The sequence below is a fragment of the Sebastes umbrosus genome, chromosome 2 (assembly GCF_015220745.1).
Source record: "Sebastes umbrosus isolate fSebUmb1 chromosome 2, fSebUmb1.pri, whole genome shotgun sequence".
NCBI classification, from domain to species: Eukaryota; Metazoa; Chordata; class Actinopteri; order Perciformes; family Sebastidae; genus Sebastes; species Sebastes umbrosus.
The window spans coordinates 23,796,953-23,818,366 of record NC_051270.1 but is presented as its reverse complement, the minus strand read 5'-3'; the positions used below and the strand labels follow the sequence as shown (position 1 = coordinate 23,818,366).

Below are 21,414 nucleotides of genomic sequence, written 5' to 3'. Positions count from 1 at the left end.
ATGGGATTAATCAGAATTAAATATTTGTATCGATCGACAGCCCTCATTTTTTCAAGTCTCAAACTTTTCTCAAGTTTTCTTTAAATAATATTCTCAATGTTCCACGACAAAGTAACACAGGATAATTCAACAGTACCATAGGTTTACATTATGGTCATCAGTTCAAATCTAAATTGTCAGTTTAAATTATTACAACTTGACTTCTGAGAAATGATGTCATTTACTGTCCCTTTGGTACGATAGATGGCTCTAAATACTACAATACCCAACTGCTGCCTAACATTGTCTAAGCAAAAATAATCTGAACTTTCTATTCTGGTACCCGGGATGCCCAAAGACTCCTCCCACTTCAAACCCCGACGTGTGTGTGTGTGTTTAAGTTGGCATCAGGGAACACAGGCAGGTGGGTGGGCAAGGAATGTGTTTGATAGCTTCCTATTGAGTAGTCCATGGAGTGTGTGTGTGTGTGTGTGTGTGTGTGTGTGTGTGTGTGTGGCTTGAGGGACTGGTCTGTGGGGAGCTGATTGCACAGGCTCTCATTATGTGGCCAGTGGCTGTAATGGAGTGTGACAGCAGCGTGCTGTGCTCTGGATCTCTGTCCTTCCAGCCTGCAAAGCCAATTAAACACACTCTGCCCTGCTCTCCCGCTGCCTCGCCCAGCATCGCTCTCCATCACTTGCTCCTTCCTTGCTTCTTTTCACCCCGCCGACCCCTCCACCTCCACCACAACCAGCTCTCCATCCTCACCATAACCGTACCCACTCTCTGCCACCCTTTGTAGCTGACTCTCTCTAACCCCTCCACCATCACATGCTTCCAGCTCTTTCCTCACTCTTTTTGCTTCTGGCTCCTACTTCCTGTTGTCTACATGACAATCATAAGCTCCAATTGCTTCTGCCCTCCCTCCTGCGTCCCCCAGCCTCCCCTCACCCCCCCCAAGCCAACTTAAGGCCCGTCTCCCGGTGGCTTTGCAGTAAAGCAGAGCTCCTTTGGGGGGGCAGAAAGAGAATTTCTGGGCTGCAGGGAGAGAGAGCCTCTGATGACAGCCTCCCTGTGTGCTGCCACACACACACTAAAGGGAGAGAGAGAGAGTGTGTGCTGCCACACACACACACACTAAAGGGAGAGAGAGGGGGAGAGGAAGAGCGAGAGAGCAATACTTGGTTTCTCAAGACCCAGAGCAGTCACAACCACTTAGGAGGAAAAATGCCCTGCAGCACCAAAAACACACATAGTCCATTTATCACTCCCTCATAGTCCCCCAAAATGTGCACACACACACGCACACACACACACAATATACACATTCAATTTCTGAGTGTGTGTGTGTGTGTGCTTCCTGGACTGGATTCCTGGTTTTTAAGTGTTTAAAATCAAGTCCTAAAAGTGCAGTCTTTAGCAGAGACGAAAAAATCTTTTTGACATCTTTCCTCCTCGTGTGAATCCCTCTGACAGCATGTAGAAGCAATTAGTGGCAAACTTCACTCCCTCCAAGGGAATGTGTGTGTGAACACAAGTTGCTGAAGTGTGAGTTAAGATAAAAGGGGAAGAGGAGAGGAGGGTTTGCTACCTGTTTTGAACCAGCCGTCATCAGTGAAGGACTCTCTGGTCTCCTGAGGTTTGTTCCAGTACTCCTTAAAGACGGACGGACCTCGAACTAAGAGCTCCCCGTCTTTACCCTCCAGACCTGGACGTACCTGCCGTATATTCACAGATAGATTAAGTAGACAGTTTTAAAGAGTTGAGTGCACTAGCCAACAACAGCAATACAATACATGTCAAACTGCATGCAGAGAGGCAAGATATGAAGGCAAAATACTGAATTTGCATTAGTAATAAATACAGAAAAACTATTTATTTCTGGAAAATATGCAGCACCCTGGCTTTTACAGTTTGTGGTTTGAAATTCAAAATCAACTACACTACTTCTTGACATACTTCTGTTTTTCATTGATTATGTAAGGGGTAATGTACAGCGAGCCGGTCATTAATGTGAAAGAAACCACGAAAGGGCAATGCCGCACCCTGATGCGGAGCGGAGGGGTCTCTCATCGCCCTGAAGGGGTTTCTTTCACAACAATGACCCGCTCGCTGTACATTATCTCGCTTATTACACGGCTACTTACTTAAGAAATCAATAATTCAACACAAAAATGGTCCACCAGAGTCCGACATCAGAACTGCATCCATAGCAACGGCCTGTTATACATAGCAACGGTCTGCTATAAAGAAATAACAGACCGTAGAACGCCATGATTGACCAATCAGAATCGAGTATTTAACAAAGCTGTGTAATAACTGTAAATATATCAGTATCACTCAACCAAAGAAATTCTTAGTCGACTAACACTAATCGATTAGTTGTTTTAATCAACGATTTGTAAAACTGAGATTCTCTACAAAACAAAATCACTCAAACGCATCACTTTAAATCTTGTGTTTACCAGAGATGTGCTCATAAGTTTCTTGGAAATAAGTCATTCAGCATGAAAAAAAACATTATAAATGACTGAAGAAATCTAAAGAAATTGACTAAGAGGGGCAGCATTATAAATCGTCTTATTACTTGTTATTACCTGAGTCTCGCGGTGATTGCCCTCCACAATTGTGGTGTTGGTTGTGTTATTCATGACAATCCGTACTTCGACACTGGGAAGTGGCATCCCTACAGCCCCTGTCAACAAAAACACACACAAAAAACACATCACTACAAAGGGAAGGTAGACTATTGCAAGCAATATGGGATGATTTGTGTCCCTTTTTACAGAAGTTGAACACTCGTAACCAACAGAGCGATCGTCATCAACCTTTAGCACAGGATTTCTACTACAGTGGCTCTCTTCCAAGATGGCATTAAACTCCGTCCGCAGGGCATAACTGGTCACTAAATGGTTTGCTGAGCTTGTAAAACATTAAACTGAAAGCCATTCGTCTCAGTCACCACAAGTCAGCTTACTTGTACAGTAATGGGGATTTCTGGGGCAATGCCTGATGCAGCTGTTCTCTCCAACATCAAGTAAACTCCAAATAAGAGAATGCTTAAAATCAGAGACCAGGCCCAGAATACACTCCTGGACATTGTGATCTATCAAAAGTATTGACAGATTCTTCTCAGAATCACACCGAACTGCAGCATCCACGGCATTAAGTCAACCCAAAATTCACAATATCAAATATCATGCACCTTCATAACCATCCACTTAAATAACCACTCTACTTTTTTTGTTTTACGCTGTTTCTGACTCAACAGTAGAATTCAGCCCTTCAGTCCAAACTACCGCTGAGTGCTTGACAAGGCTTTTTATTGCAGCACAGTTGCATAAAAAAATGTTATAATTGAGCTGACAAATTATGAAATACAATAAGAACAGAGCGTCAAAACTGCTCACAACTGTGAGCTGCAATAATGTTTAAGTGAAACTATTAAAAAGAGGTGTAAAAATTGAAAATCCCCACATGTACTGACATCACCTGCAGGCTCCATCGTTGTGTGTGTGCAAGTGTGACCTCCTGAGCTAAGTAATTATAGCAAAGAGTGCACAGGGGGGATGCACAGAGGAGGTCTCAGCGGTCTTTTCTGTCTATGTGTGTGTGTGCGTGTGTGTCTGCCTTAAGGCTATTATGCCATTTCACAGACCACTGCTCTCCCAATAAAGAGCAGGTCAGGTCCTGATTAAAGAGTGATTCTTTCACTTCATATTGATCTAATCCACTCCAGCCCTGATTGGCAATGTCTATCACACACCATCACTTACACTCAGTCCAGCAGGGAAAAGCCAACTGACCGCAGAAGTAACTAGACTGTTTCTCAGTGGACAAGCAAGATAACAAACAAGCTTGAGTCAGAAGGTTAGACAAGCTGCATCCAGCCAAGTTATAATGATCCTGAACTGCGGTGGACAGTGTGAACATGCTTAATTTAGACTTAAAGCAGAGTGACAGTATGGAGGATAGAGTGGACCAGGAGGACATTCACTGTCTTGTTCAAGGACATTTGAGCAGGGTTAAGCTGCCAGCGTGCTTCATCAGAACTGCTTGTCAGACGGTCGAATAGTTCTGGAAACCCCCCCTCCACATATCATTCTGACTGTGATTGGTGGGGCTGTGTCTGACCATTTTTGTAACTTTCCAAAACTTAAACAATCCCACATTCCCACCCTGTGAGGAGGTGAGAAAGTAGCCAGGGTTTGAATGTTTGAACTCCCACTTTTCATTCGTTACACAACTATTTCTGTCACTTTTCATGTGAACCGCTGAGTGCAACACAATGAATGTCTTCCAGGAGAGACTGTCTGAAAATTATACCAAATTTAAACCATAGATCTAGGCTGTCAGGGTTGCACTAAATGATGTCAAAGATTAGGCAGGATGTAAGTTACTTCAAAGTTACATTTCTTTGAAGGATAATGCTGGTTTAACCATAGATGTATAAAGAGAACTGAATGAAATGAATAAAGAAGCGTCAGAGGAGGGCTCCCGTTCATTCCTATGAAAGTTGCTCAGTGGCATATGAAGCTTGACTTCCGAATATGAAATTACCCGGATCATCCTACGATCTTCCACATCCATTGGGCCCATAGAGCAGGCACAGTAACGTTTTCTTTATCTCAACCTCCCAATAACTCTGGATTCAGCTATTAGTGCATTTTACAACTTTTAGGACCTAATGATACTACCATTTCTTTAACTTTCCAAAACCGACGATCCCAGATTCACACCCACTTCGCGCTGTGACGTCTGAAATATACATCATTATTCCAAATTTAAACAATATCGCCTCTCCCTCCTCTCTAAGGCTTTTTACTTCGCCTTGAAGTGTGGCCATTCAGAACAACTACAAACATATTTGATTTCCAATGGGGTCGAACAATGCGTCATCTCTTTTCTAGCATAAACCGACCCTTAATGCCTCCAAATATGGTTCATCTGAATAAAACGGCTCCCACCCCTTTAGCCAGCGTTGATGGCTGTCCGGGTTGTACTAATTAAAGTCAAAGAAAATGTAAGATATTTCAAAGTTATATTTCTTTAAAGGATAAAGCTGGTTTAGTCTGTGCCATATTTTATAACTCATCAACAGTTTAGCGTGATTATCTAAACCACTCTATTTGGAAGTAAAACTGAAAGCGAATTTGGTAATAAACAGGAATTTGGGGTAATAATTCTACTGTTCGTCTTGGTTTCCAAATATATTTGGCTGATGTGTTTTGTTTGAAATCCGTCTAACAGCTTGTGTTTTTGCCTCGTAAGACTTCTTAGCGATATTGCCACATTCCCAGATTTCCGAAATTAACATGGCGAGTATAATATTATAAGCGACTGGAATGTTGGCCAAAACTATGAAAATGATATTAAAGGTCTGGATTATCCTCTAAAAATAAACCTGGTAAATAAGAGATTACAAAACCCAAATAAAAAAGGGACAATCTCTCAGCCTCTTGTCCTCTTTCCCTCTGATCGGGGTGAAGAGGTGTAGACCGAGTAATCTTCCTCGAGTTCTTCAACCTGTCCAGCAAAAACACTAACATCTACGAAATGACAAAAACGGACTTGTCTCCCTCGATGACAACGTGTCCAAAATCCATTTACGGTTCAACTCGCGGAATCTCTTTCACTCCCCGTCTAGCGCCCTCCTCTATCATCATTTTTTTCCTCTCACGTCAGGAGCTGTAGAAATCTTGGAGACTTGTAGCATTCGGGTCGCGATGATTCAACAAGATTGAGTGCCATTTTGAAGAGTACAGGCAGGTTATAAATGCTACATGCTCGGTGGGAAAAGGTCTGTGTAGAGTGGAGAAGGAATGACAAAGGTCCAGATTGTTCTACAGTTAATGAAAGACATAGCTTTGGCTGGATGATCACGAGGAAGATAGGCCGAGAAGGTGTGACGCTGTCTCTGTTCTCTGTGTCAGTAGAAAGACAAAAAAAATGGCTGAAAAGTATAAAGAAAACAAATCAAAAAGATGAAAGGGGCAGCAGAGTGAGATAATTACCAAATGGAAAGAACAGGGAGGAACTAATCTCACATATTTACATCTCAACAAGAGCAATATGACCTAGAAAGCCACATTGCTGTTAATCTGGAATGCTCCAAAACTGTAAGCTAAGCAACAAAATCGGGCCAATAAGATGCCCTAAATACAGTAGAAAATTATTAATACAATTGCTGTCAATAAGTCTATTAAGAACTGAGTTGTGTGCTACTTAGTTGGCGGAGGGCAGAAAGAAAGGAAAGCGAGTCTGTGTGTAAGAGAGGTGACTCCACTCCGCCACTCTTCTGAGAGTGTTTCCTGTGGTTGCTATTGATCCATTTTAACCTACTTAAAGACAAGACAAGAACACACTGACGCAAACAGGCACATAGAGTCTCACCTACACGAGCATACACACATCTTACACGAACGTCTGCAGTGGAAACATCAATAGAACCACAGCCATTCTTAATAATCACCAGAGAGGAATCAAACACAGGCTGCTCAGCTTAATGCCAAACATAACCTGACAAACAAACAAAACAATACCCCAACAAAACAGCAGACAGAGGATTACTCAATCCACTTGGAAGCTAATTAGCTTTACCTGTAAGAGGAAGAGTTGGCTAGGGAGCAGGAAAGACGGGGGGAGGACGGGAGAAGAAAGCAACCTCCACTGGTCTGACCTCATTTCCAGACCTTGCCTTTGTTTTTGCATGTGTGAGGGAGGTGTCGTTGGGATCATGGGGTTTTACCTGACATCACACCAGAGAAAACTGCCTACGATCAAAACACCACACATGAAGCCGAAGCACTGGAACGGCTGAGCGAGATAGAATAATATTAGAGATTTTTGATTTATATGTGATAAACAAGAGGAAAGTTACCAAGTGTGTGGTCACACCAACAGTTTAGTTTCTTTGGACAAAGTAGGGTTGTCTTTGGCCAAAGAAATTCCTAGTCAACTATACAACTAACATTTTGTCGACTAATCGATTAGTTGATTTAATCTACAGATCTGTAAAACTGAGTTTATCCACAAAGAATAACACAAAAGATCCACTTTAAATCTTGTGTTTACCATAGACTGTATATAAGAAGTGGACGTAGTCACGATGACGTCACCCATTGGTTTGTGGACTGCCGTTTTGAAGCCACGAGTTTGGCATCTTGGCCGTCGCCATCTTGTGTTTTTGCAACCAGAAGTGACACAAGAGGGTGGAGCCAAGTACAACCGAACGGTGACCAAAATGTTACAATTAACTTTCTTAAACTGAAAACACACTGTGAAAGGGTTAAAGTTGTAAGACGAAAACACGGACAACTCCCAAACCGGACAACGCCGTGGTAGCCACGCCGTAAAGTATACGCTGCTTTATGGTCTATATTATTCTAAATGGGACCATAATTTATTAAATGAACATCATGCTGTCTTGAGGAAGACTTGAAACTAGCGATTAAGACCAAAAAAACTGTTTACAATGTTTACTGAGGTAATAATTCAAGTGAAAGTATGGTCATTTTCTCAGGCACTTCTGCATCGGCTTCACTTTTCAGACCCCAGAGTTGCCCACTACTGTTTACCAGAGATGTGCTCATAAGTTCCTTGGAAACAAGTCACTCAACATGAAAAAAGCATTAAAAAATGACTAATCGACTAAAGAAATCTTAGTAAACTGAGACCACAATGACAGATTAGTCGACTAATCGACTAAGAGGGGGCAGCCCTAGTCGAAAGTGCAGAATAATCCAGGAGAGGTGGCTGAATTAGTCAAACTAGAATTACTGCAGTGAAGAATTTCCTTCCAGTTTAATAAAGTTCCATCTTATCTTATCTCATTTATAAACCCAGGCAATAATGCTGTAGAGTAGGTAAGCAATTGTGTGCGGGTGGGTATACGTGTATCCACAGTCAGTCAAACTCGTGTACCTGGGATGCGTGGGCCCTTGAGAGGGTTGGACAGTGCCATGCCGATCTCAGTCATGCCGTAGCGTTCCAGCAGTGTGTGTCCTGTAATCTCCTCCCAGCGGTGCAGAGTGGGGAGAGGGAGAGCAGCGGAGCCTGAAACCATCAGCCTGGAGAGAGAGAGAGAGAAAGAGGGCCGGTCATGAGGGAAACACACCAGGCCCCAAATAACACATTCCTAGGTTATACTATGCCATAAAAAAGTTTGTGAAACATGTTAAAGTCTATCAGGAATGGAAATGAACTGGGGATCAGGGTAATGATGGCCTTAAAAGTTTCTTTAAATAGTAGAAAATAGTGGCACCACACAAACCAACAAATAGAAAAATGCGGACACTACAAAAAACACTGATGACACATAACATCTAACAATGTAAAAATGAGTAAAGGATGTAATGTGTTATTAGCCTACATTATTCAGATAAAAAGTTTATAAATTCATAAAAATCCCTCTGAAAACCATAGTTAATCGCTATTCTGATATGTGTGCACACACATTTATACAGCTTCATTGCTCCTTAACATAGACTGTACAAGTGTCTGAAACGCTGCTAGAGGGATGAACACAATTCTTCCAAAAGACATTCAATGTTTTGTTGATGGTGGTGGAGAACTCTGTCTGACACTTTGGTCCAAAATCTCCAAAAGCTGCTCAATTCAGATCTGGTGACTACGAGGGCCATAGGTTATGATTCTCCTCATTTCCATTTTCTTGAAAACCATTCAATGACTCTTTCGGCTATGTAAGGCTGCAACTTTACGTTTCCCCATGTTTTTATTACGGCTTTGCATTTAATTTGTCACCAGTCCATATACACACACATATATGCCGTATATGTATCCACAAAGCTGTCTGTCATTGATCCCACAGCCAGTACCTGATCCTCTCTTTGCAGACCGCTTTGACAAAGTCCTTGACGTGAGGCTGTGTGAAGTGCTGATCATAGTAGTGGATCAGCTTAGAGTAGATAGTTGGCACAGCCATGAAGACATTAACCAGGGGCGCCTTGGAGCTCAACAGCATCTCCCACACCTGAGAGAGAGAGAGAGAAAGAGAGAGAAAGAGAGAGAGAGAGAGAGAGAAAGAGAGAAAGAGAGAGAGAGAGAGAAAGAAAGAGAGAGAGAGAGAGAGAGAGAGAGACACATACACACAGAGAGAGAGAGACAGAGTTAGGGAGAGAGAGAAAGAGATAAGCACAACATATAACTGAACATGGAGGAAGGGAGGAAGGGAGAGGGAGATAAGGAAAGGCGAAAAGGAAAGAAGTGTATCTAATGGACAGGGCCATGCAAACTAAATTATTACATCCAGATTCAATCCATTTATGCATGTGAAAGTGCCATTTCATTCTTTTATTTGATGTAAATGGCAGAGTAAGGTCCAGACAGTAGCCTCATATTAAACCTGTCAACACAAAAGAATGCCAAAAAAGACAAAAAAAAAAAAGTCAAGATTTGTAAAGGTCAGCAGGAGGAAAACAGCAGACTGCTGTAGGGCAGAGTCGGCATGTTGGCCAGTTAAAAGGCCTTCTGTACGGCTGCTTTTGACAAATGTGCTTTTTGACTGTTACTGAAGGAGCCACTCATATCCTCCGCTGCTGCTTTAAAGGCGCAATATCATGAAAAACTATATTTTTCAGTGCTTGTGCACACACATTTGGGTATCTGGAGTGCCCACCAACCCACTAACTGTGAAATAATCAGTTTTTTGTGGGCTGCCAGGATCAGAAAACATGTGAGTCAACAAGCCATTCAGATTTGGCTCTCCTTCCTATGTCACATGCAGGCTCATTAGAATACATCACCCACAGCTTGAGAACTACCTTTACAAAGGCGCACCATATTTTTATCGCAAGTCAATCAGAGCAGACTGGCCTTATTTGGGAGAGAGCTTTAAGTGACAGGCACTAAAATGGAGTGTTTCAGACAGAGGGTATATTCAGACAGACAGAACAAAGCAAAAGTCACATACGCCCGCTCACTGCTTGACCCCTACTACAGTAGGGCCATAGGTTTGGCCTTTTTGGAAAAATTTCAAAAAGATTTTGGGCACCCTGGACTTCTAACCCCCAAAAGGCACAACTAAACCACACTGTGAACCATTATACCAAATTTGAAGTTCCTCAGTTAAATAGTTTTCGAGTTCTGCTCCGGAAACGAAAGTGTGACACGCAAACGGACGGAAAGACAGACGGAAGGATGTACAGAAGGACAGACACGCGGAGCGCTATATATATATAAATATATATATATATATATATATACTGTATATGTATATATATATATATATACATATATATATATATACACTGTATATGTATATGTATATGTATATATACATATACATATACATATATATATATATATATATATATATATATATATATATATGTATAATGAGGAAAATAATGTGTTCTTTTTAACATTAACACATGTAAAAATGTTCTAGTAGAAACCTGAAATACAAGTATGTCCCCTTTAAACACACAAGCGTGGTGAAGAACAAGAAGAAGAAGAAATACTTTATTGATTCATTGCCTTAAATACACACATGCACGAACAGGCCCTATACACATACATTAACGGAGAGGTCAGAGCGACGGGACTGCCAGGGAGAGGCGCCCCGAGCAGTGGGGGTTTGGTGCCTTGCTCAAGGGCACCTCTGCAGTGCCCAGGAGGCAAACTGGCACCTCTCCAGCTACCAGTCCACACTCCATACTTGGGCGATACGGGGACTTGAACCGGCGCCCCCCGTGGGTTCCAAGCCAAGCACACAGACTGAGCTACTACCAATAAGCATACATTGTGAACTACATTCACATATAAAAATACCGTTCAAATATCACATAAACTCACTTGTTCAAGGACAAAGCTATTTTACACACCCCGCCCCACCCACTCCATCTCATCCCTCACACACACACACACACACACACATTCTGGGTGCATCGCAGTAGACGATGGGAGGATGGGACGACAGCATGAATTAAGTGAAGGTGAACGACAGCTTCTCTAAGTCCCGTCTCCCCCCCTGGGAGACAAACGCTCCTCCCCAGCTGTCTCCCCTTCCCCTCCCCTCTCAGTCTACTTATCCTCACTTCTTTTTCCTCTTTCATTCTGCCTCCATTCCCCGAGTGCTTCTTTTTCATTCTCTACTTTCATCTCTGACCCCACATCTTCCCTTCATCTTTCTTTCTCCCCTCTACCCTTCGCTCCCTATCTCACATTCACTTACCTTCTCTCTCCATTTCGTAATTTCCTGCTTCGCTGCCTCTGCAGTCTCTCTCACACACACACACACACACATAGACACACACACATAGACACACACACATAGACACATACTCACACACAGAAAGATGCAGTCTCTCCCATCATCCATCTCACCTACAGTAGCACCACATCCTTCTTAATGTGCCAGCAATTTCTAAACTCTTCCTTCCACTTCTCCTTTGAGTCACCTCGTCGTAGACTCACCTAATCCATTATCTATCTAACTTCTCTCACCTCCTCTGCCTCTGATAAACAAACAGAGCTGAAATATATAGACAAATAGTGCTGAGATGATCAAGACTTGTCAACAGTCTAATTGGATCCGTATCCCATTTCTCACAATATCATTAGTTGATCTAAAAACGGCGGCGTGTTCACAGTTCACCTGTACACATACAGAATAAAACTTTGTGCAGACAGAGAGATGGATTATTAAGCGTGAGTGTGCCCTGACCATTCTGGGTGGTGTCTATCAAGTGCAGCGGAGCGCTTCCAGCAAGTCCAGTCTGGAGGGGAGAGGAAGGCAATTTATGTCCGTCAAAGAGCTGAACTCCACCTAAGGGACAGGATGTGATGAGAGCAGAGGGCCATGGCCTGCATCCTAAACAACTCTATGCTCAGGCCTCAACACTCAACAACATGGGACTCCAATACATTTTGATGTTGAACATCGACGTGTTTGTAGCACTGAGTATCGAAAACTCAGGTATCAAACGTTGGCACGGATGCTTGGTCAGATTTTAATCCAATTTTGCTTATTTCCCACTGTGTTTTATTTAGGAAAGTTATTGTACAGGGGCTTATGTTTAAACTACATGGAACACTGATTTGTTTGGTTTATTTTGTTAAAAAGAGAAAAATGGTGTTCTTTGAAAATATTTTTATATTCCTCAAGGCAACGTATGTAAAAAGGTCTAGTTTTGTTAGTGGCACTGAAACTCAAAATAAGAGTCCACAGTCACGCTAGCAGCTCTGTGAGGCTGTACTTAGGCACAGTGGAGCTTTAAACTAAATGTGAACGTCTGCATGCTAACATGCTCACAATGACAATATTAACATGCCGATATTTATCAGGCATAATGTTTACCATGTTCACCAACTTATTTAGCATGCTAACATTTGCTAACTAGCACTAAACACAAATTACTGCTGAGGATGATGAGAATGTTTTTAGTTTTTGCAGGTACAAATTGAAATTTTGAACTGATGATGGCGCTATGATGAAAAGTATTGATTCTGTGGGGAACATGAATGTCGCCACAGAACTTTCATGGCAATCCTTTCAATAATTCAATAATAATTGTTGAAACATTTCACTCCAAACCACCTCATGATGGTGCAAAAGTCAGGGAATCACCATAGTCAATGGGATCCTTTGGGGATCATGAATGTCTGTAACTAATTTTGTGCCGAGTAGATGTTAGTAGATGTTAAGCTACTTCACAGGATAAATGAAAACTTTGAGCTGCTGTTCGCACTGGAGGAGAAGTGAAGGGATTACCAAAGCCAATAGGCTTCATCCTCTGGGGATCATGAATGTCTGTACAAAATCTCATGGGAATTCATCCAAAAGTTGCTGAGATATTTCTGTCTGGACCAAAGTGGTGGACAGACTGACAGACAGATCAACCTACCGTATATAGATATTGCCATCCCTAGAGACGAATACACAAAATGTGTCACATGTATGAAATATTACTTCAGAGAATCTTTGGATTACAGAACAGGCAGATGTATGTGTAACGATAATTTTAAAGTAGCGCTCACTCAATCAGTAAATAAAATGCCTTTACCTGGTAGAATACAATGAGTTGATGCATTATCCCTCTATTAAATATCTCAATAATGTCTGTAATAACATGTTTTTGTGTTAATTTCCATGTGGTTAATCAAAATATTAGTTGCTGTATTAAAGTTGTCAGTGGGGATTCAAATAAACAAAGAAATCTGACCAGTGCCGTGTGAACTGCGGAAGAGTATCTGCTCATGTCGGTCTGCAGCAGCACACTTGAAATAGACATACTGTATGTGTGATTTACTGGATCACAATTCCTGCACTGAAAATGTTTGTCACTATCTCGAGGCAAAATCAGAAAAAAATCAATGCCGGCCTCTGCTGCCTAGGCTACCCTTCAGAGATCTTAGGGGATAGAAGAGACAGACTATCGATCACTTCATCAATGTACTGTTACTTCAGGAGGAGGAGAATAAAGGCTTTTTTCTGAGGGTGAGAGGAGGGGATTTGTGGTTTGGTACACAAGGTCAGGGATAACAGCTGAATACTGATATAACAGTGTAGCAATACCCATGTTGACAGATACATATGTCCTTTAAAGACCTTTCCTTTCCATCTACCATCACTGCCATTGAGCTGTACAAACAAAAACACACATACATTGGAAAACATGCGCATTTACACCTCTATATGTACCAAAACCACACCTACACACACACACAGACACACAGACACACACACTTGGCACCGCATCTTCCCCTCCCTTCTCAGGGCCAAACAAGCACCATCATCCTTCAATGTCAGCTCATCGATTGATCCGCTGCTTAAGCCCCTGCCGTGAGTCGGCATTGGTCAGATACAAAGCCACACAAGGCAATTCATCACTGAGCCCCAAACACTTAGTTTGACAGTCAGAGAGGGGGGAGGAGGAGGATGAGGAGAAAGATGAGGAGGATGAGGAGGAGGAGGAGAGACTGAGAGGAGATGAAGCGAGGAGAAAGGATGGAGAAGAAAAGTGGAAGGGGAACAGGAAACACTGATAGAGAAAGAGGGATTGATGTGGAAAAAAGCTGAAGGTCTTTTTAAACCCAGCAGCACCTTGTCCACACAGGACGTCTGAATCTGAAATACTTCTTAAGACTCACTGTCAATGATAGCTTGGCTCTCATAGTCACCTCCTGAGACTTTCTACCGTACAACCGCCTCGTTTGTTCAGATGTGTTAATGAAAAGGTGTACAGTGCTGTACCAAGAGAAAGAGATAGAACAAGAAAGAGAGTGCAGCCGAGACCTTTTGGGGCTGAAATTCAGGTAGCATGACGGAGGTGGCGCCCACCCAGAGCGGGCACAGGAGCTTGTTAACGATGCCATGCACGTGGTGGAGCGGCAAGGTGTGGAGGATGACGTCATCTCTGGACCACGCCCACTCTGAGACCAGACACTGGACCTGAAGGAGAGGGGAGAGACAGGGGAGGAGAGAGAAGAGCGGGTCAGCAACTAGTTGCAGACATTTGTTACGATATTTTGTTGTGCTGTGGAGAAGTTTAGTTGTTTAACTTTTTGTTTCCTCCTAAACTGCTGAATTCACCCCTGAATTAGTAATTTCCTGCTGCTGCAAGAATTACCTCTGACAACCACAACAATGAATTTGGCTGCAGTTGGAGAGCATGATAATAACTCAAGATTATTATAATCTTACTGCATTATGGTCTACTGAGACTCCTGTTGGTGGAGAAATCTGTATACATCTCTTCAACAATTAATATCTCCTTGCGTGATGTGCAAACTGTAAGTATAAAAGAACACTTAAAATCTGATGTTTATCATTCATGTTTTGAAACGCCATCATTAGAGCTGCTCTGAAATTCAGCATCTCAGCATGATGTCACCTCATTGTATGGTTTTAGCAGGTAAGAAGGAATAAAAGAAAAATCTCCAACAAATAACAAAATAGGCTCAGTTCAGTTAGGCTCCTTTTTATTGTTTAAGTGTTTGATTCATCTCGTTTAAGAAGCCAGTTGTTATTATGCAATACCACATTTTAAAGAGGTCCTATTACGCTTTTTCCCTTTCCTTTAGTGTGTTGTATAGTTTTTGTGCATGTAAAAGATTTGCAAAGTTACAAAGCCCAAAGTCCACACCAAAGGGAGTTACTCCCCCCCCCCAACATAAACACTGCCTTGCTTGAAATTCTGCCTTTTCTTCTGTAACGTGGTGATGTCACCAAGTAACACATTTGCATAATACCTGCCAAGTGGCTAGTTTGGCACGCCCTTAAGCAAAGCTAGTTAGAGCGGAGCTGGAGCAGACTCCAAAAAGTTTGGTTCGGTTGACCAATCACAAGAGTGGGCCAGCTGACCAATCAGAGCAGACTGGGCATTTGGGGGGAAAATATGCACCTGAAAATAAGCATAATAGGTCCTCTTTAAGTGTTGTCATACAAGGCCTGAATTGTAAATAGTGGTTTGCTAGACTATTTCTCACAGAAATTGACACCTCAGTCACTTTAGGAATGAAGGATATTAACGTATAATTTATTCTAGTAAAGTCAATTTTATTTATATACCTGTAGCTCAAAAAATGACAAATTTGTCTTGTACAACCTACAAAACCCTCTATCCTTAGACCCTTGATTAAAATATTGAAAAACTCCACTAACTCCCCATTAAGGTTAATTTAGTTGCCGAAATTAAATTTGATTATGGAAGAACTTGAACTTCATCCTTGTGCTCCTGAAACCACTATAAAGCAAGGGAATTGTGTCTGTTTAAAGAGTTTTATGTTAGTGACTGTGAATATCAACTTATCGAGGAACACGTGAAATTTGTGTGTGTTGCCAATAGGCTTAATCTAAACACTACTTTTGTGAAGTGGATACTGTTCAACTTCTGTTGAGGCGGTGTAAGAAAAGTTGTTCATGCAACTAAAATTGATTATTTCAAACTTCGATATGTATTTAATTGCATTATATTGTACCAGTGTCCTGGTTATTGTGTCCTGTTCATGTATCTGCTTTTATTACAAACAGTGAAACTTCCACCCTTATGCTTCTGAATGTAAAGGAAATTAATTGATTTTCATTTTACCATTCATTGGGAGAAAATGTCAAAGACATCAGAAATGGTGTAAGATTGGGATCAGATCTTAAATTTGGAAGTTATACTGCAAATTGATTTTCCTTCCAAGTTTGCCTCAGGTCTTCATTCACATTAACCTGACAGAGGAGCTTTCCAGGGACTGTGACAACCTGATGTTGTTGCCTTCCAGGAAAACAGACAGACTCACTTAATCATTCACTCACTCACTCACTTCCCTGGGCCAACCAGTGACAAATGAAGCTCTGCCTTCTTTCAGAGGGATTTAATTTTCCACACTATTGGACATGTAGGTCAATTTCGCTTAAAAATACACAGGAAAATCTTCAGGAGATAGCTAATGGCATAAATTAGTGATTATTCAGAAAGCTCGGTTAGAACAAAGAGGAATGATGCTAATCAGGGAGTCAAATGTGGGTGTGGGGATGTCTGAACACTTCTTGCACTCAGAAACATGCATACATTTTATGTGTCTCCATATGTTGGCGCTCTGGACAGTCACTTCATAATCACTGCCTGAACTGCATGAAATATCAACTGTCAAGATTTGAATAAATCAAACTCAGAAGACAAACATGGACAGCATGTCGAAGAAATAGATGTGTGACTCTGAAGTCACTGATGTCTGAGCTTCCTACAAGCACCTGAACACACCAACAAGGAGTTACTATATTTGTAATATTAAATCTGAAAAAAGGGTAAGTTTAATAAAGTTCCCTCATATTGATTTAATATTAATTAACTACCAGAAAAATCCAAAATATTTTGAATATTACAGGGCTGTTATCAATTAGGGAAATTATTTAAAACAGGATTACATAAAGATTATGTCGAACTAATTTTAATTACTGTGAAACAGTGTAATTTTTAGCTGCTATAAAAGTTTAGGATAAACTAACAGACACAAAGAGTTCACAGACAATTAACACTGCTTGTTATTTTAATTAGCCACAGATTTTTAGTCCATTAGCACAAGCGGTACCATACTTTTCTCTGTCAGAACCAATCTTTTTTCACTGCTGATAAACACGTCCTGTTCGTTAAAGTAGAAGCCAATCAACCTCATTCACCAACATCTTCCTAATTTATTTCTTTAATTTGTTCTAAAAAAAAGGTCCAAAAAAAGTCTATGAAGTGTTCTTGAACCGCAGAATTATTCATACCTGTATTCTTATAATGATGAATCCCATCGTCCTCGTAAATTGAAAGCACATGCCGGTTGAAGTCAAGAATGCCCAAAAGAAAGTCTAAAAAACTTGAATAGCTCTAAAGTGTCTGTAGGAAGTGAATGCCAAACGAGCTGTCATATTTAGTGGTGTAGTGTTTATTTATTTTAAAAGACCATAAGGCTTTGTAAAATGATGAAAATAATTAGCAAAAGATATTATAAATGATAAATAATATTATTGTAATTTAAAATCCTATATTATACAACTATAGAATTCAAGAAAAAACAATAACCAATTATTTTAGAGCTGCAACGATTAATCAATTTGTTGTCAACTATTAAATGAATGGTCAACTATTTCTAAATTCTCTGATTGCAGCTTCTTAAATGTGAATATTTTCTGGTTTCTTTAATCCTCTATGACAGTAAACTGAATATCTTTGAGTTGTGGACAAAAGAAGACTTTGGGCTTTAGGAAACACTGATTTTCAACACATTTTTCACCATTTTCTGACATTTTATAGACGAAACAACTAAACAGTAATCAAGAAAATAATCAACAGATTAATCGACAATGAAAATAATTGTTAGTTGCAGCCCTAAATTATTTTGCACAAACAAGTCAGCATGTGTGCTCTTGAGTGTGCGTATGTTCTGTTTTTACCTTAAAAAAAAATCCCAAATAAGAAAACATTAGTGGATGTCAAAATCTTCGTGAAAACTGCATGAGTGGGTTTAAAGAACAAATTTCTTCTTAAAAACAGTCGGTGAGTATGAATCAGATAAAAAAAAGGAGTTGAAATGTAATTTCCTTTGTCTCCTATGTAATTTTGGTTTAAATAAAAGAGAACACTCACCATGGCTTGGATGCTGTTGTGTGTATGTAGGACTCCCTTGGGTCTCCCTGTGGTACCACTGGTGTATATGATCATAGCTGGTCGATCAGCCCAGTCTGTGATGTCTCCTGTCTCCGTCTCTTGGGTGTCTGCCCCATCTAAAGTGCCCAGGTTAGAAGCAGGGGGCAGCGTCAGGCATGGCAGCCCCAGCTTCTGTGCCAGTGGCTCGAGTGTTTCGGCGTAGGGATGCCCCGCCACCAGCAGTGAACTCTGGGAGTCAGAGATGATGTACTCCAGCTCACATTCAGGGTGTTTTCGGTAGAGTGGCACTGCCGTCCCACCACTCATCCAAGCCGCCCACTGTGCCACTGTATAGGAAGCATCATTAGCACACAGGAAGGAGATTCGTTTTCCTTCCAGACCCCCAAAGTCAGAGGTGAGAGCTGTGCTGATTCTACCTGCAAGACCTAAGCTGCTGCGATATAGCTGCTTGTAGCTGTGGCTGCCACTGCTGTCTATGATTGCAAGCTTATCTCCAAATGCTGGCGCTCTGGTAAACACTGGCTTCTGGTTTATCCTCGAAGATGGTGCTGTAGTCCATCTATGAGCCCCTCTTTGAACCACAGTTCCCAGTAGCCATTGCCCTGGCTTTGATGGGCTGTAAGTTCTGTGAAGAGTGGCTTTCCAGTGAGGTAATGTCCACTTCAGAGAGTGGGAGGCAGCAGCAACAAGTCCTGACAGCATGTTTGAGCTGTTCAGACCCTCCAGAGTCACAACCTCAAGATAACTCCATCGTCTGCCTCTTGCATCTGCTCATATCAGACATCTGTGAGTTGACAAAGAAAAAGAGGAGTTTTATCAAGCAGCACAAAAAGTTTGACATCTTCTCCTAAAGGCAAATACCATACGAATCTATATATCAACCTGACCTCCTTCTGTAATATTTAATTTGACCAATTGGCAATCACTTTTCCTTCACTTACACAATAAACACCTAAATGTGTATTTTGGATGTTTTCTCTCCACTAGTCTGAAACTACTCTGTTATTGAAGCAAAATAGTCCAAAATCTCGATATTGACCAGTATATGAAAAACAATGTTTTTGCCTGGGGTGTCTCGCCTTAACCTATTCTTCAGAAACTTCTAGAAACATGCGATAGTTGCATTAGAAAGGTAACGTTAGATTATGTGCAGGGTCCTCAAGTGCCTCTGTGGCAGGTCACTGAACATTTCTACTAGCCACACAATTTTTTTGCCTGCCACTTCTGAAATCTATGTAGAACGCTTTAGAATTGTAAACACTAGGACTGTGTATTGGCAAGAATCTGGCGATACGATAGCCCACATATCATGATACAGGGGTTACAATTCAATATATTGCGGTACTGTAAGCAAGGCAATATATTGCAACTTTTTAAAAATTCTAATTTTAGGAAAACTGTCATAGTATAAAGAACACACCAGCATATACATTAAATCTGAGTAAATATGTTTTCTCTTTCTTTTTTATGCAATCAGACTAGTATGATTTGCTTTTTATAACAGAGGACGCATATCTTTATAAATAAAATAAAGTATTGACTGAGTTAATCTTTGCTTGTAAACTATTAATTAGAAATCAATACATGTTTTTTGAGAATTGATACTGTATCACTAAACATAATATTGCAATACTAATTCTATTTTGATATTTTCAGTCAGTGGTAATAGACAGTAGAAATATGGAAATATGGATCATGAAACCTTAATCCCTGACTATTTTTAATTTAGGAATTGCTATTTAAGAATGATATTTCTTAATATAAGGAAAACCTATCTGCCATGGTGGCAGGTGACCTGAAATTGTTACCTGCCACAGCCAACAATACCCTGCTATTTGGCAGGTGCTAATTTCATTCCCTGATTGTAACTAATAGATATCACCATGACACTTCCCTCAGTTGATTACTTACATTAAAACAATATTTTTTTGTGTACAAATTTTCTGAATTGTATGTTTAAATATGCAAATGACAAATGAGGCATTATCTAATAGTAACTTTGGGTGAATTTAGGAGAAATCTACAGATGCAAATAGACAAAGTGAAGTAAAATACATTTTCTTTCCACTAGTCTGAAAGAAGACATGTTATGGAAGCAAAATAGCCCAACATCTCAAAATTGACCAGTGCATGAAAAACAATGTTTTTTCCTGGGGTGTCTCCCAAATGTCTGGCTCAGAGTATGTGCAGTATGTGTGATGTAAAATCCCATACATTTGGCAATACAGGTAAATAGGGTAAATAATTGTAACTAATAGATATCACCATGACACTTCCCCAATTGATTACTTACATTAAAACAATATTTTTTTTGTGTACAAGTTTTCTGAAATTGTATGTTTAAATATGCAAATGAGGCATTATCTAATAGTAACTTTGGGTGAATTTAGGAGAAATCTACAGACAAAAGTGTAGTTAAATAAACACCTAAATGTGTATGTTTGGATGTTTTCTTTCCACTAGTGTGAAACTAGTAGATCATGTGTAAACTTCTTCACCACTATGAGGTTATTCAGTTTAACTGTAGCCACTAACAACACTAGAAACAATGCCCAGGTACAACATGGTAACGTTAAGGTTACCATGACATTACTTAACAGTTGCTAAGTGACGGTGTCCGGTTGAAGACGACCCTGATACTGAGCAGACTCCCGCCCGAAATACGCACAATAAAATCTCCTTTGTACGGCGAATAATACATGAATATGTGTAAAGTAATACCGGTGTTTCTCTGTACACATGGTCTACTTTAATTCCCATTCAACCTTACCAAAACATTAAGCCGGTACGTCTTGTAGTGAAGGACGGCGCAGCAGCATTACTCTTCCGACATGAAACCACATGAGACGTTTGAATGGTTCCTGCCTCTACTGCTGCACACACACACTGCAAACCCAGCTCTGGAGTGGTGACTTTAAAAATACAGTTTTTAATTGTCCAAGAACATTGTGTTTTGTTACTTTCATAATAATAATAATAATAATAATAATAATAACAATACATTTGATTTGGTACTTTAATAACACTTTATTATTAGTAGTAGTATTATAAGTATTATTATTATTATTAATAATAATAATAATAATAATAATAATAATAATAATAATTATACATTTTATTTGGTACTTTAATAATACTTTATTAATAATAATAATAATAATAATAATAATAATACATTTTATTTGGTTGGCAGCGCGCTTGGTGGATCTCTGTTGGGTCTCTAAACTATGGTGTACGGTATAAAACCTACTCTATATATAAAGCGTCTCGAGATAACTTCTGCTATGATTTGACGCTATATAAAAATAAATTGAATTGAATTGAATTG

The 21,414-nt window shown here is 40.4% G+C and overlaps 1 protein-coding gene across 4 annotated transcripts in view; it reads right to left on the bottom strand.

The window, feature by feature from the left end:
- acsf3 (acyl-CoA synthetase family member 3) overlaps positions 1 to 20,958 on the bottom strand; it is a 43,645-nt gene extending 22,687 nt beyond the window's left edge. For 3 of the 4 annotated variants that reach the window (XM_037755216.1, XM_037755205.1, XM_037755184.1), the window contains exons 1-7: positions 20,857 to 20,958; positions 18,066 to 18,853; positions 14,237 to 14,392; positions 8,817 to 8,971; positions 7,903 to 8,048; positions 2,577 to 2,674; positions 1,571 to 1,697 (exon numbers count right to left, since the gene is read on the bottom strand). In XM_037755216.1, the coding sequence (XP_037611144.1) occupies positions 1,571 to 1,697; positions 2,577 to 2,674; positions 7,903 to 8,048; positions 8,817 to 8,971; positions 14,237 to 14,392; positions 18,066 to 18,788 (1,405 nt within the window). In that variant the 5' untranslated portion in view covers positions 18,789 to 18,853; positions 20,857 to 20,958. Of the gene's footprint in view, positions 1 to 1,570; positions 1,698 to 2,576; positions 2,675 to 7,902; positions 8,049 to 8,816; positions 8,972 to 14,236; positions 14,393 to 18,065; positions 18,871 to 20,856 lie in introns of all 4 variants that reach the window. The other variant, XM_037755194.1, reaches the window with a different exon arrangement.
- Between the last annotated feature and the right edge of the window lie 456 nt (positions 20,959 to 21,414).